Here is a 16659-nt window from a genome sequence, read left to right as displayed (position 1 = left end):
GAAATGCAAAAAAGATTGACTTCTAATTTTGCTACCATTGTAAAGTAACAAGAACTTATTCCTGCTTTTCATCTCCACGTATCAGCAATTCACTTGAGGCAACTGAGTGAATTGGTAGTTATTTTAAGGACATTGGACATAATTTGAAAGTTAATCAAGCTGCAGTGTTGTTTCACTTAAAAAAATGCTGAAATAAGATGGTGACTTACCAACTACATGTCTGTCATCAATGTGATTTTGAGAATAAATGACCAATCATTTCTGGGAGATGAGAAAGTTGGGAAAGGCTTTGGAATCCTTTTATCAATTCAACTAAGCTAGCTCTAAGGATAGGTGTTCTGTCGCTAATAGATGCTTCATCCCTTCTGGCTGAGTTTACAAATGCTGTCCCTCAGTTGGCAGAAGGAGTTGAAATCTTCGTTGAGCTGAAAGTGACAGAATTAATCTCAGACAGGTGAGAGGTTCCTGCCTCTGCATAAGGTTTACGGTCAAAGGGGGATGGAAAGAGGTCTTGCGGATTCCCTTTGCATTTCACTGCAAGTCTGTTAAGGCTGTTATTTCCCCTGACTGCCTCTCCTTAAAGCTGTGCATAACTATAGCAAAGATTGTGTCCCTATGATCGTCTATGGCACCCTAAAGAAGGATTTTACAAGTCTCTTTTCTTCAAACGGCTGCCAGCATATTTCACAGAGAGGTGATATGACTGCGAAACATCATTATTTCTGCCCAAAGACACATGGCTGGGGAGAAAACTTATCTTTAGTATGTTGTAGTCTGAATTTTGATCAAGTAGTGATGATTAAAGGCCATCGCTATCTCAGAAGCCGTTTATCTCAGTAACGCTAAAATTAGAATACGCACGGGGTAGTAAAAGCATTTGGACTGTATGCACTATTATCCCACTGGCCTGATAGTCCTACAAAGCAGGAAGAAGAATGTGAAAATACAGCCTTTTGGTCCTGCTAGTTGTCATCTTTCTGTTGCTGCAGAGGCTGAAGCTCAAGGTTTATCTCTTGTTTCTGATTATTAAGTATCATCAGATATGTGAAGTTCACTGTTTTTACACGTATCAATGTTGCGCTCTCCTTACCTTGAACAGAGATGTGAGATTTTTAAACCAGATTTCTGAGTTGTCCAAAATTGTCTCTTTCAGTGGACTCCCAGCTCAAAGGAAAGAAATAGCTTGAAAAGAAACCACAGGCATCATTTTATTTTCCTGGGTATGTTTACAGGTCTCTGGGAAGAGCAATGTACAATACTACTCTTCCAGAAAAAGACAGGTAGATCATCATCAAAGAGCTTCCCTGCACAGCAATGAGTCATGTCTGCACACCTCTCTCTGCGCTGATGTTTAAGATAGTCAAAGCCATCTAGAGCTAAGCATCAGCAGAACCGGCAGCATGTTTCAATCAAGAATCACAATCTCAAACCTAAATATGCTTTCTGACAAATATCATCAAAAAGAACAGATTTTCATAAGCCCTGCATTCACCTATCCCTTAGTCTCCACCTCGAGAAACCCAGACAAAATTAGGGAATTTAAAATGTTAAAGAGCTGGTGTCTCTTCAAATCTACAGTTTGCTTTTCTGAGAAAGCCTTCTGATCCAACATCCAGAATCCTGTTCCTCTTCTTTCCTTCCCAAAATCTCAGTTCCAAGAGGAGATTTGGGAAAATCCCTGCCTTGAATCACTTGTCATGACAGCAATGCTGAAGTAAGTCCATTTGCGGTAGAACAGCATTGCCTAGAGTCAGGAGGTCCTAGGGGCATTTGGGGGTTTCCCTGCTGCAAACAGTTGAGGAAAACTCAATGAATCAAGAACAGTACTGTTAAGAATTTTACGGAAATTTTCAGTGTTCAGCTAGGAGTTAGGTTATATTGTGTGGAGTATGGAGAGATATTCAATCCCCGTATTTCCACTGAGATACCTATTCCTTAGATTTTTATAGTGTAAAGCACCAGACGACTGGCCAAAGTATGAAACTTCATCCAGTCTCTAAATAAAGCAGTGAAAAATGTCCCGATAATTGAACTGGATTGTGGCTGCAACATTGACTATGGTATTTAACCATGCTTGGATTGCTGCTCTGATAGATTATAAAGCTCAGCTATGACATAAGGTCAAGGCCTTGGAAAGGTGTTAGCAGAGCTCCTTTAAATGAAGCGTTCCCAGAGACACCAGGTTGGCACAGACTGATGAAAATCAGAGTTAATGCCTGGCATCGGGGAACGGCCTCTGTGTCCATCAGTGTTCCTGGGAGCCTTGGAAAGTCTAGTACAGTGTATGTCACCCTTCACTGTAAGGCAGACACCTAGTGCAGCATCCTGCTCCTCTCATGCTCCTATTTTACCATGCAACGAATCTCAGTCCCCTCAAAGGTCTCTTGCTGTCTTCAGCAGCTCTCTCAAGTTGAGGCACCTCATGTCAGCACACCAATATATGTGAGATGAAACCTGCTTGTGCTGTGCCATCCTGAAGGATTTGCTTTCTCTTGGAAGCTTAGCACCACCATCACTTTTTTTGTGTAGAAACGTGAGCAGACACCACTCTCTGAAGCTCGTAGGAGCTAGTATGAAAGCATAACAATAGCTGAGTGGTCAGCAGGGTCTGCACCAGGGAGTGCACACAGCCTCCCACCCACGAAGCTGCCACCAGCCGGCCACAGATGTGCTTGTTCATAATGCTTGTGTAATGAAGCGGCTTGCATATAGCAGCGTAACGATCATACGCCATTGCTATGAGGATGAACATCTCTGTGCAGGCAAAGGGATGGACCCCAAACAGCTGTGCTATGCAGCCCACAAAAGAGATGGTCTTCTTTTCAGCAAGAAGGTCATAAATGAGTTTGGGAACTGTGACAGTAGAGTAACTGATATCTACAAAGGACAAGTAGCTCAGGAAGAAGTATGGGGTGGGAGAGTCCAGCTGTTGACTGTTCTGTATAGTGATGATGCTAAGCAGGTTTCCAAGAATAATAGTGGTATAGAAGACTAAGAAGAATGCGAAGCATACTTTTGCTAATGTATAATCTTGTGTGAGTCCCTGGAAGATAAACTCTGTCACATTGTTCTTGTTCTTCATATATGTCACGTAGATAGGACCTGAAGCACAGAATAAAGCCACCTGTGATGGCATTAGAAACACAGTGTTATCAGTACACATCCATATTGATCACTGGTATGTTCAATATTAATGTATTCCCTTTTATGTCTTTTGGGGAAAGTTTCCTTTCAAAGTCAATGCTTCTCTCAAGGAGTGACAGTTGATATCTAACTCAGAATGTATTACTGAAGTGTGTAATAGCGACTCCGTTTATTTGTTTGAGGGAGTTGGTGGAAATATCCTCCAGATTCATATTTCTGATCTTTGCCCCTTTCAAAAAGGAAGACTAGTTACTAGGTTCCCTAAACATCCACTTTTGTAGTGTTGATTTGGAAATGAAAAACTGACTGAGAAGGATAGTGCATGCTACCATTTGAGTCTCAACACGTTAGTCATGCCCTAAGGAATTCTGCTCAAGCAGTGAACGTACCTTCTTTTACAACCCTCTGAGGGAATTCAACAGAACTAGTCCTTACTCCTGCTCTCTGACTCTGGTAGAATGTCCATGCATTTTTGTGCAACCATCAGTATTCACATCATGACACAAGGCAGCTGGCTAATTAACATCACTTCAACTCTCAGTGCAGATCCTTCTGGAGGAGGTAAAGTGGACACCTACCTCATGTCTGTTTAGCAGAGATGTGCCTTTAGGCACAAACTGTCTTTAAGGCGCCCTAAGTGAAATCAGACCATGTTCAAGGGATGCCAGGAAACCTGAAGCAGGAGAGTCATTGTCCTATATGTGCTGTACTGGGCTACATCTTGTGTGGATTGGTTCCAGTTATTGGTCATGAGTTTCTGGGTTGAGACCTCAGTCTCCAAAAGAGCGGGCTTGTATTTCCTCAGACCACCTTTGCTACAGTACGTGGGTGAATACTGGAGATAATCTGCATTAATGATGTGTTAGTAAGGTTTTTGTACACCTCAGCCAAGTTCTGGACTAGGCATGGAAACCCCCATAAACACACCTGTGATGCCACTGGGGTAATAAATACATGGCTGCTGAATCTCCTTTACTCACCAACACCCTTGTATTCACCTTTGCTGCACTCTAGTGCAGTACGCAAGCATCACTAGTGTTCAGTTTCTACATTGAAAAGATAGATGGCAAGAGCTGCATAACAATGTCTACAATACTGGCAAGTCCTTTGGGATCTTAATCCTGTTCCACAATCACAGGTCAATCAGTTCTTTCTCACGAGATCTCTGCCTCTTCCACCCTCCAACTTTACCAACAGAGGAAATATTCTTTCGTGTCTCCAGTCCTATCTCCATGCCACTCCATGTGCAGAGGGAAAGCAGTGTGGGGAGGCCCAAAGTGTGTGTGTTAAGAGCATTGTTGCCACGATGTGTACAGCTAGAGGGGACAATTTAAGATTGAGTACGTAGGAAGTGCTGCAGCTACCTATTGACTCCTTGACTCTGTAACACCAGAAACTTCCTTTTGACAGATATTTCTGGAAATGGCATAGAACTGAAAAATAAGCAAAGAAGACACCAATTAAAACAAAGGGTAAAAAAAATTGAGTTCTTTCTAATTCATAAAATGCACCTCACAAAAGTCACTCAACAGTAATGCCTGTTCTCAAAGGCAGGATTTCATAGTCACGCTTGAACAAAACAAAGAAGCAAGATCAGAAAACCTACACAGTTTATATTTGCTAGTCTCCAGCAGTTTGCCTGCTATTCTCCTCTGATGACCTTCTCGGACCACTTTAGGCAGTTTCATCAAAACCTCTCAGCTCCAAGCTGCTTCTTATGTGTTACGAGAGCAGTCGACATCTCTCCCAGGGCTGAAAACTACAGAGGATGAAATGGACAGCCTGAATGTCTAGCTCCATTTCTCATTCTGCAAAAACAGCTTCCAAGAGCATCTGCAAGAACAGCTCTCTCTCTCTCCAGATGGGGAAGTTGTGGCAGAAATATTTCAAGTAAATTGCACAGCAGAAGCACAAGCTTACCAGAAGCAATGAGATCCCAGAGGCATGTGAAGTTTTCTTTGTCAGAAAGAATCAGTGGACGGGGAGCTAAAATATATATTTTGGACAGCTATTAGAGTAATCTCTACAGGGTGACTCTGGAGCGTGATCACCTAGACCATGTCACATTGTGTGGGGGTTTGCTTGCTTTCTTGCTTGCTTTTCAATGCTGTCCAGATAAATGGACTTCATTTAGCATTAGCTATGTGCTTCTTTTGGAAACATTTCTATTTAAAATCAATGTCATGGCTGACCATTTGCAAGATTTTGTGTTCACATTACCCTTGCAATCAAACATTTTTTGAGTAAAGATGTCTCTTACACGTGTCAGATATTTTTTCCCTTCTAAGCCAATATTTCACATATGCTTTCTTATTTCTTATTAACTTGTTGTTACCATTGCATGTTTGTAGCATAAATAAATATCATAACTGTGCTATATGACTGTTAGCACTTAGACATCTGAACTGTACAAGTTTGAAAAGAGAAGTAAACGAGGAAATTATTTCAAGACTTTAAAAATGTTTGTGGTCAGGCCTCACTACTTGCCAGGTATGTTTACTCAGACAATGCAAAATATAGAAGCAGCTGGTTAGTCCTCATATTAAGTCATTATAAGAACCTGGGCCAAAGTGTAGAGGAATCAAATGTTGTTGTTGTTGATGCCTTCCATAAGCTGTGGTCCCGCTGTTGCCTGCTAGCATCTGGCAGATGGAAGAGAAATCAGAAAAATCATGGCGTTCTTCCCCAAAACATTAACCCCCCCTCCCAGTTTTAAAATGATAAGCCTTAGCTTGAACTGGCCATGTGCCCTAACCCCTTAGCAGTTTCAGCATGAAGGGGGTCAGTGGGCCCCATCTGTCTTTCTACCTACCCCACCTAGGGTGAGACAGAACAACCTCTGAAGGCGCCTGTCCCTCTCTGTTGACAATGGTGCTGAGCTAGACAACTGTCCTTCACTGCATGAAGAATTTAGACTGCTACAAACAGGTGGGGATGATCCCACCTTTAGCTGTGTCCACAGAGTGTGAATGCTGGGTGAGGGACATGCTGGCCCAGGCCTGAGGGACACTATCCCTCTAAGCCTTGAGAATCAGGATTTATCCCCGTTCCATCCTGCTGGCTGCCGTCCACGTAACCCGCCACGGTGTGGAGAAGACACTGAGACGTCTGCAGTGTACTGGTGCATGTCTGTGAAATGGGAACCTGCTCTGCCACCCCCTGCGTAGAGCAGAGGACATTTGGGGAACCAGAGCATTTCTGACATTGTCCCATGGTTTGGTCTGTAGATCTGCCGCTCTCCTGTGCAGGGAACACCTTCTTATCTTGAATCACACTTAAGCCATGTTAAGGTGCAACACAAGTGCAAGCAAGCGTTTATAGGGAACATGAAGTGAAGGAAGAAAAAAGAAAGTGCTTTAGTTACTTTCAGAGTGCATTACACAGATGTCTTTCTCCCTCACGCAGCTCATTTGCTCTTTTCCTCCTGGCAAGGTAGGAGTCAGGGTCTCATGTCTCCTCGTGGCTCCTTTGGCCTTGCGGAGAACCTTAGCTGCTAGAACTAACCTCCCTGTGGCAGCTTCGGCTGGCTCTGAGATGATTTAATCTTCCATCTTCACATTTCTTCTCTTCCCTACTGCAGGAGTAGCTGTTCCAGCTATTCCCTTGGAATACATGTTTCCTCCTTTGCCTGGGCCTGTAAATGTGCCCTGTTGGGCTAGGAGTTATCCTGCATACAGGAATTATTCCTGAATAACTCTTTTTTTTCATTGACACATAAAATTGTGCCCCCCAATGCTTTCTGTGCCCCCAAAAGCTTTCTTTGGTGGCGACAATTTCCTAGAGTGAGCAATTTATCTTTCACTTGGATCTTTGATTCTGTGTTAGTAATAAACAGTAAAATGCAAAATCTGAGGCAGAGATGAAGGGCAGAGGGAATGGTTAGGAAGGAGGGCATTAGTGATAGGTGAACTACTGCAGAAAGGAAGAGAGTTGCACTGGAATGGGAAGGGGAGAAGCTTCTCCTCATATCATCTGCATCAGCAAATGACCCAGCCAGCATCTAATATCAGCAGTTTAATTGCTAACCCATGGATTCAGCATATGACAATGCAGTACTCGTAAGAAGGCATTTACTCCAAAGTAAAGGGGAAGGAAGCCTTTGGTACAATTGCTTCCAGCAGCAGGGGACCTTGAAGGTCTTGCAGACACCTTGGGCCATCGTTTCCTAGCTGAGTAGACTGCAGAGTAGATGGAGTTTGTCTGACAGAAAGTTTATACCTGGGAGAGCTCGGACTAATGGGATGCTCTGCCTGGAACACATTTTAATATTTTTGATAGCATTCATTTATTTATTTGCTGGTGTCTCCACAGTGCTTGGAAGCCCCAGTCCTGGGCCTGTGCTATTCAGAAAGAGAACATAAAGGGAATCCCTGCTAGTCACAGAGTTTACAATGCCATTCCAATCAAAACATGAACTTTCAGTGTCTTCCTAATTACTACGACAGCTAAACACCAAGCTTTTCTTCAAAAGGGAGCTTTTAGTAAATTTTCCAAAATGGAATTATAGTGAGAGAGACTTGATTTTCTCAGCTCCTGAGAAAATGCTACCACACTTCTACACCTCACCCTTTTCACTCCAGACTTTTCTGTTCCACAGTTTTCTCATGGCACTTTTCATCTCCTCATTTCTCAGCGTGTAGATGAGTGGGTTCAGCATGGGCGTGATGACAGTGTAAAACACAGCTGCCCTCTTGTCCTCTGAGAGATTGCTGGATGGGCGTATGTAGGTGAATGTGCATGGCCCAAAGAGGAGAATCACCACAGTAATGTGGGATGCACAGGTGGAGAGGGCTTTGTACCGCCCTTCAGATGTTCGCCTTTTCAAGGATAACAAAATGACAATGTAGGACATGACCAGGATGAAGAAAGAGACCAAAGAAATCATTCCACTATTGGCAACAACAATGATGCCCACAACATATGTGTCGGTACAGGCCAGTTGTAGTAGGGGGTGGACATCACAGAAGTAGTGGTCAATTTTGTTGGGGCCGCAAAAAGGGAGGCTAACGGTTATGAGGGTCTGCACCAGGGAGTGCACAAAGGCCCCCACCCATGAACCCATCACCATCCAGCCACACACACGCCTGGTCATGAGGGTGGTGTAGTGGAGGGGTCTGCATATGGCAAAGTAACGATCATAGGCCATCACTGTGAGGATGAAGATCTCAGCGCCGCCAAAGAAGTGTAACCCGAATAGCTGTGCCATGCAACCCCCAAAGGAAATGGTTTTCTTTTCAACAAGGAAGTCAGCAATCATTTTGGGAGCTGTGACAGAAGAGAAGCAAATATCTGCAATGGACAGGTAGCAGAGAAAGAAATACATGGGGGAGTTCAGACGCTGACTGCTAACTACAGTGACAACGATGAGCAGATTTCCTGCCACAATAACAATATAGAAGAACAAAAACACCACAAAACATATTTTCTGCACCCCTTGGTTCTTTGAAAGGCCCAGAAGAATGAATTCCTTCACACTGCTTACATTCTCCATGTTGATCTGTTGGGTGCCAATATGCAATATACAGCTTATACACCTGGGAAAACAAAGACAGACAGACACGTGATTCATCAGCATTTTTTCATTATTAATAATGAGTTCTATATCAGAAGTGGATACAAACCAAGAAAGATATAGCGTTAGTATTAAGCTTATGAAGTGTTTAGTTTCTGTCATGGTTTTTTTCACAGCTATTTAATTCTCCATAGTACAAAGCTTCTGCCATGGCTTCAGTGGCATGGAGATAGGCGCGCTCTGTGATATGTTCCTTAATCCTGGTCCTCCAGGACTTTGAAGAATTGGCTCCATGGCTGGTAGCCTTCCATGCACTAAGGACAAGGCCAGAGTGTTCACCTTGGGCACTACAAGGCAGATAATGCAGTATGTTTGCCCTCAGGGTAGACAAAGCCCCTGACAGCAATCTTTGTAAAATGGGTGTCTTTAAGAATACCCGGAAATATTGCTCAGAATGAGGATTTGTTTTATAAGTACAAATGATCTTTGAATTCTTGTTTAGAAGGGAAATGTAACCAAATGCAGAAAAAAGAACTCTCTTGTGTATATACATTTTGAAACATAAATATGAAATGTCACAGGCTGAAAAATGAGTTCTGGGAAGGTTATCTATCATGGAGAAAAAAAATTACACATATGACTTAATGTAGTATTTCACATTGTTCTAAATCTCAGCATTGTTTCTATCAGGGGAAGGAAGAATGAAAGAATCTTGTGAGATCTTCATTATGCATTATGCTGGTTTTACCTAGTATGATTTTTGATACGCTCTGCGTGATGCTTTCAAGGGTTAACTTAGCTTAATGAAGCTAATCTAACTAAACTCCTTCAACAGCCAGTGTAAGTCTGATTCATAGGCTGATTCAGAATGACTAAATTAGGGTCCTTTGCAGAACCCTTTTTTTCTCCAGTCGCTATGAGGAGCTTAAGTAAATTAGCACCACCAGGTTAGAATGAACTTTAGAGAGCAATCCCTTTTGTTCCCTGAAAGTAGCTCAGAGCTTTCTGTAATGCCATCCACCTTTTTTAGGTTATGGCTGAGCTCCTTGTCCCTAGGCATTTCTACATCCATACAGTTTCTCATTCGAGACAAGGTCACGTTCCAGCATAAACATGGGACTTCTTTGGTTCACCCTGTATTCCAGCTATAACCCATCGAGCATTACATGTCACTAGTAAATGAGTAGCCCACATCTTTAAAAAGAGTGTAACGCTTCTAGCTTGCCATTATGCACGCAGACCACCAGAGTTCCTTTGGTCAAAGAAGTGTGGGAACCACCAGATTAAACTCTTCACAGAGAGTTTAAGGTCAGCCAAAAGCAGGCACTCTTTTAATAAAAATATCCACTGTATGGGCTTCCTTCTAGTATCAAAACATTCCCCGTCAGCTGGTGTTAAAATGCACCATTTTAAGTCCTGCAGAATTACATCACAACCAGGTCTTCTCATTTGTGTTGGTGATCTGTGAGCAAATCTGTGGAATGATTCAGTTAATCCAAGTTATCTACCAACTACTTCAATCTGCAGCATAATCAGAAATTCTCATGCAGGCACAAAGTGATCAATCATCCACAGGAAACACTGAAACTGAGAAAACCCAAGATTACTTTCAAACCCACAAAGTGAAGCCGAGAGAGGAAGTGGGGAAAGTTAGGGACTTTTCCTATGCTTGCAGTTGTATTACGCTAGATGAAAGTTTCTCAAGCAGAAGGGTAAAATTTACATGGATGGTTCCTTTTCAGATATTTCTACAAGGAAAAGGCTCAGTAAGAACAACGGGAGGTCAGTTTCTCCCTCGTCTTACCAAGTCGTGATCCTTTCTACCCCTCTTCCTTCTACTGAGCAATGGCGTAGCCTTCTCGAGAAAATAAGTGACAGGGATGAAATGAGCACACCTTTATGGCTGTGCAGTACCCAGTTGAAAAGAAATAGCTGGGCTCCATCCAAGCCAGAGCAGGACTGGAAGCATACCACAGCAATCACAGGGCCATATTTAGGCAGTCAGAAAGGAGCGACCAAGAGAGAAATGATCAGGGGAAACTATATGCCTGAATACCAGCAGATGGCAAATTCCTGAGCTAAAAACAAGGTGTGCATCTACAAAAGGACCGATTCACAATTCAGACAGCTCGACTGTGTATCTTGCTTGATAAGGTCCTTTCCATCACCACCAAACTGCATTTAACAAACTATTCATCTGTGTGATCTCATCTCATCGACTTAAGTCATGTAGGCACCTGTACCTAAGCTAGGCGTATTACACCTGACCAGTCTACTTATAGATGTGATGAATCCTGTGCTGCAGGTACCCGTTTCTTACTGTTGGCTCTAAGAGGATTACTAGAATGACTAATTCAGTAGAGGATTGCCACCAGTTATGGCTTATCTCTTCAAGTGCCTTTGCAGGGATAGACCTGAGCTATATGACATAATGCAATCAGCTGCAAAATAAAATAAATCTAATGTGTACTCTTAACATCTCAAAAAGGGTGAGAAATTGCACCATCTCCTTATTGCATGCATTCTTCCCTAAAATCTCAGGTGGTTATGGGAAACAAAAGAATAACTTCGAAGCAATCTAATCTGGGGCTGTAGAACTAGCTCTGTATATGATTCTAGCCGAAGATAACTAGAGACAGTTGATAACTTCAGTGGAAGTTTCCTTCTGTATTTTCACATTTGTTCAAGAAGAAAGGAAAAGGAAGAGGAAGAGGAAAAAAAAGCGAGCAAAGCAAAGCAAAGCGAGACACCAGAGAAGCTGCAAAACTTACCTCACCTGTGTTTAGAGGTCTAATTTTTTGTGTAAGGGCTGTACAACTTTATCTCCTCAACTTCTGCCTTCCCTGGTATGAATGTGTTAGAGCACAGCATCTTTAAAGAACATAGAATGGCTTCTGGAAAGCTTCCAAGACTTACTTAGGAGGTGGCTGTTAGTGTATAATCCAATCCCATCTAATTTATTACTTGCTTTCGTGTGTCACAAGTGTATCTTGATGTTTCCTGCCTATGTGAGAAGTGGTTTAATAGGCTGTGTGGATGATGTGACCTGGGTGTGCTGAATGATGCTTTCATATCCCAGCAGCAGCAAAAAGAGCTGAGAAGAAAACCGTTTGAGTACCAATCTTTAACCCTCTCCCAGGAAATCTTCCACCTGAAGGGCTCTTGGGGCTGGAGGAGGGAGGGATGGAGGCTTAGTGAAGGGATGGTGTGAAAGAAAGGGGCAAAGGAGGAGAATGAGTTCTGTCTTGACTGAAAAGTTTAAGTAAATATATTTTAAAGAAATAGTTGTCAGTCAGTGCTTTTCTAATGATATCACAAAGGCATTTTGGGGTTTCTCCATAAGAAATAACAGTCAAAGGAGTAGCTGAATATTCAACTGGACAAGCATATGCATGGAACTATCCAGTTAATGCTTCTCAGAGTCCTTCCTTAATCCAAGCTGATAGTTTTATGGATTTCCCATGTGTAAAGGGCCATTAGGTCCACTGCTCTGGCTTCCTAGCATTGTGAATGCTAAAACAGTCCATTCGTAATCTAGACATTTTCTCTCCTTTTTTAACTTCTGTGTATTCCGAAAAACATGTAAAAGAGAAATCTTCATTAAAGGAAAAAAGAAAGAAACCTCAAGCTGTGAGAAGAGTCACCATCCTCCAGGGATGGTAAAGAATTCCTATCACAGGAGTCTTTTAAGGACAGGTTGGGCTCATTTCTCTCAGGAGTGGTTACGATTAAGTTTTTATAGGGACAGAAGATGTCCTGGGTGACCTCTTGATGACCCTCCAAGTCCTCTCTCACCAGAAATTTCATCACTGGAAATCCAGTGAACAAAGCCTCTTTTGCAAGAATTTGCATGTTTTAACAGAGGTCAGTGAATTACAAAGTCAGTCAAAAAAAATCCTTCATTTACGAATCGGGAAACTGAGGGAGGAAGTCAGCTATTTAATGCCGATGGAAGTCAGCGAGTTTAACCCTGACTTAGTCACTCTAGGCTCTTCTGCGGAAAAAAATGAATGTCTCTGGAGGCGGATGCATCTGATCTACCTCAGAACTGATTTTAGGATGTGATTAGGTCTGAAATAGACGTCTAGCTTTTAAACGAAGTAACTTAGGTCAGACAAATCTCACTGTCGTGATGGGCCCCATCTTTCTTAACCTGAGCAGCTGCAGTCAAAGGTGAACCTATGAAATGAAACAAACGAAGCAAATAGACATGCTGATTTATATCAGCATATCATCTCAACCAAGGCCCAAGTCAAATTCATCGTTGCTCTGAACTCTACTGTGTATTTGTAGCTTATGCCTCATGGAGGTCAGTAAAGACATTGTCTCAGCTACTGTCCTTTACTTTGTTTTGCTGAAATTTCTTGAATGTAGAATGGCCTGATAGCAACATAGTTAACGTCTCCATCTCCTCTGCACAGAATGCCAGCGATCTACGCAGTGAAAACAGAAATCCTACAATTATTGAGAATAAATGCTGGTAAAGAAATGTTTTGGTGAAAATAGTCCCCTAACTTAAATGTCCTTTTACTGTCGCCTGGAGTCTTGGGCAGGTTAATGAAGGATAGCAGTAGTCACCACAGGAAACAAGAGTATTGGGTAAGAAGGTAAACAAAGTCTTACAATCTTTGGGAAAGGGAGAGGAACAACAAATGACAGAAGCCAGAGGTCAGGCCAATAGCATCTGGCCTGCTAACCTAGCATGAGTCAGCCTGCCACTTTCTGCACCCAGTGGCACACATGGCAGCAACTTGGCTAGCATCACATTCATGTCCTTTTGTTTCCCTAGCCAAATGGACTACCAGAGGTGACTTAATGCACAAGTCCAAATGAAGAATTGTTGCTACCTCCTGCTGCAAAATAATTCCCCGTGGGGCTGTGCTTAGTGCCAGCAAAGGAGAAAGGTCTTTTCTCCATTTTCATTCCACTTACCTCGGCACCTGGCTCTGGACACCACTATGGCAGCAGGTCATGCTCAGGGGAGCTGTGATTTGGACAAGGAGGGACTGTGCGAGGTGAGATGAAAGAGGTTTTGCAGCTGGATAGTGAATACTGGCAAGGGGGGTTGTTGATAGAGCCATGGTGAATGTGTGTTGTGAATTTGATGATGGGCAGGATGGGGACAAGGCACGGTGCGGAGGGAAGTTGTGAAACTTGAAATGCATGCTACATGGCCAGGGACTGTCTTCATGGAGTTTGTGAAATCAGAAGTGCCTGAGGTGTGGTGAGGGACTGTGCTGAAAGATAGCATGAAGTGGCAGGTAATACTGTGGGTGTTAAGCTGTGTTGAAAGACCTTGTGACATCAGAAGCGGGCATCTTGGATTGAAGGGTAACACTAGGAGAGGTTGCAGAATTGTGGCTGCTGAGGTGTCATAAGGCTGGCTACAGAGTTCAAGGAGACCCTACAGTAGAACAGGCTGTGCGAAGTAGTAGGGGACAATGTATGGTGACAACCTGTGTTGGGAGAGGTTTTGCGGTCAGAAGAGGACACTCGGTAGTGATGAGTGTGCTAAGGGAGGTTCTGCAGTGACAGTGGACCCTTGGGGAATGAGAAGTTGTGTTGAGGGAGGTTGTGAAATCAGCAGCAGGCATTAGGGAAGAGGACTGACCATTTCTCAATCTGTGTGACCCTGAGCAGCAGTAGAGCATCTTCTGCAAGGTCTGTGAAACTAGAGCTGCTCATGGATGCAGCTGGGAAGCAAAGCATCGGTGCAAGAGTCAAGCTATAACTTTGGACAGACAGTTCTTGTGTTCTTTATATCGTGAGACTGTCTGAAGAAGGGAGAAGTAGTGAAAAAGCATTTCCTAAGCCATGACAGTGACAGGTTCTGTGCTGGGAGGGAAGGGGGAAGTGGCTGAAATCTAAGTGACCACATGCAACAAACTAGATACTTCCCCAAGAGAGTGACTGGCTGTTTCTCCAGACGTCACACTGAAATGACCGTGGTTTTTTTTAACAGTGTCTAAATAGCCCAGCACCAGGATTTGATTTTACAGCACAAGGATTTTACCCGGACCATCAGTCACAGAATTCAGGTGACAATTTTCACCAGCAGATCCACACCAGGCAGTTGCTGCAAATAGTCCCTGAAATACCAAGGAACCCACAAGAAGGTGAGAAAGTCCTGGATGGCTGCAACGGTCTTTGCCATTGCACTCTGTCTCTTGCTTTCTGCCATGATTTTGGGGAGATGGTGAGGGGAAGGGAGGAGAAAAAAGAACTGGGGGAAAGGATCTCCAATATTTTCCTTTCCTGCTGGTTAGAAATTGGCTATAGCTACACAATTGTCTTGATCATCTTCAAGATAAGGAGCTCTTCATTCTAGGGATCTTTTTCCAAGAACAAATGCTATTGCATTGCCCTAAATGCCCATCCGTCATAGAAGGTGGCATTCTTCAGAGATCAAACACTAGCAGCTTTGGTCTTAGATGATCAGTTAAGATTAGCTGAGAAAGCACAACAGCATAACTCTGTGTCCAGACAATGAGATGTCTTTGTGGTGCCAAGTTTGTTCAGACTAACAGCTGCCACAAGAACTATACTGTACTCAGCATGTAAACCACAGGAAGGATGTTTAATCTCAAGGGAAAGAAAGACCAGCTAGACTGCTGCTATTTGATGCAGGCTTTCATTAATTAGTTTCATTAAGGAAGTGGACTCAGGTTTTGAATATGCTTTGGAGACAGGAGACCACTCTTACCAAGGTCTTATAAGAGATATGCAAGAACTGAGAGTGACTTTTTCAGCATGCTTTTGCATGGTCTATGGAAGTCATAGGATGGTTACTTCACTTGCATTATATGGAATGCAAAGTTTTTGATGATTCGCCATATCTCCACAGGGTGTCCATTACAACCAGTATGACAGTACATGACAGTACACTGTCAATGGCCCAGGCTGATGCTATTTAACATTATGAAATCTGATTGAAATGCCTTAGAGAGAAACGTAATCACCTGACATTCCCTGAATGCCCAGTGGAGAGAGAGGCACCTCCAGAGGATGACCCACATTTCAGGTGGGGTGAATTGCCTTGTGGAGGTGATGGCAGCAGGGAGGTAAAACAACCACTTTCTTAATGTGAGCACCTGCTCAGAAGGTTGGAGTGGGCAAAGGCAGAGGTAGGTGCCACTCACATAGTTGCGTCCTCTTTAAATCAGTTGGCAAATTGCTTCAGGTCACACAGAGAGATTGTGGCAGAGGAGTGTGCTGCAACTGGATTCTCCAAAGGGTAGGTAACCACTAACCATTGGGTCTTCCTTTCTCCTCACAGCAGACTTGGTTCACAGAATTAGCGGCTGCTTCAGGTACTTTCTACTGTGGATCAAGGTCTGATAATTTTTCATTGTGGGAGATCTGCTGCAACCCCAAAACCAGATGGAGAGGAAGTGAACACAGTCATAAGGCCATATATTTTCACTGGGCTTGCTACAGATGTTCAGGGAGCAGGTAGCCTTGTGAGTGCTGTTGGGCAAGCAGTAAGCTACTCTACTAAGATAAAGAAACAGGAAGTGAGTTTGGACTCAGATGTTACATGCAGGACTTACCTACCTGTTCTGAAACAAACGGTGCTACAACAGACATTCTGTGCTTTCTGAACGAGACAATGCTTTTTGTTTGCCTTAGTCCGTTTCAGAAGTACGTACTTAAATTCTTTCTTGGATCCAACAGGCTCTAAAGGCTTGATGTTAGAAACACTCGAGGTCCCATAATGGCTGAGGATGGAATCTTCAGGCTCCCTACAAAAGAGTATGCCACAGTGCCAGAAGTCCCCTGGGTTCAGTCAACCCTAAAAGACACATCCTGCAAGCTGTGGTGATGAAATTAAGGGTGCAATTCACCTCACCTGCCTTTAGCCATCCAGATGTTAAGCCGCTAGGTGAAGCTAGCACCATGGGAAGTGCCTGCAGTCAGCGGAGAAAGACAGGCAGCTGACTGTGCACACCTAAGACACCTATCTTAGGGTCAAAATATTACCCTTGCAGGTGCTCCTAAACCTC

General features: G+C 43.2%; 1 protein-coding gene across 1 annotated transcript; it reads right to left on the bottom strand.

Annotated features, from left to right (window-relative positions):
- Nucleotides 1-8050: 8050 nt before the first annotated feature.
- LOC136992033 (olfactory receptor 4S2-like) lies at nt 8051-8554 on the bottom strand (the record flags this gene model as incomplete). Its single annotated transcript, XM_067295717.1, has 1 exon — nt 8051-8554. A coding segment is annotated over one exon (504 nt), but the record flags the coding sequence as incomplete, so codon positions are not given.
- Nucleotides 8555-16659: the final 8105 nt, after the last annotated feature.

Source organism: Apteryx mantelli, chromosome 4 (assembly GCF_036417845.1).
Source record: "Apteryx mantelli isolate bAptMan1 chromosome 4, bAptMan1.hap1, whole genome shotgun sequence".
NCBI classification, from domain to species: Eukaryota; Metazoa; Chordata; class Aves; order Apterygiformes; family Apterygidae; genus Apteryx; species Apteryx mantelli.
The sequence above is the reverse complement of the archived record's forward strand: the minus strand, read 5'-3'. Positions and strand labels throughout refer to the sequence as shown.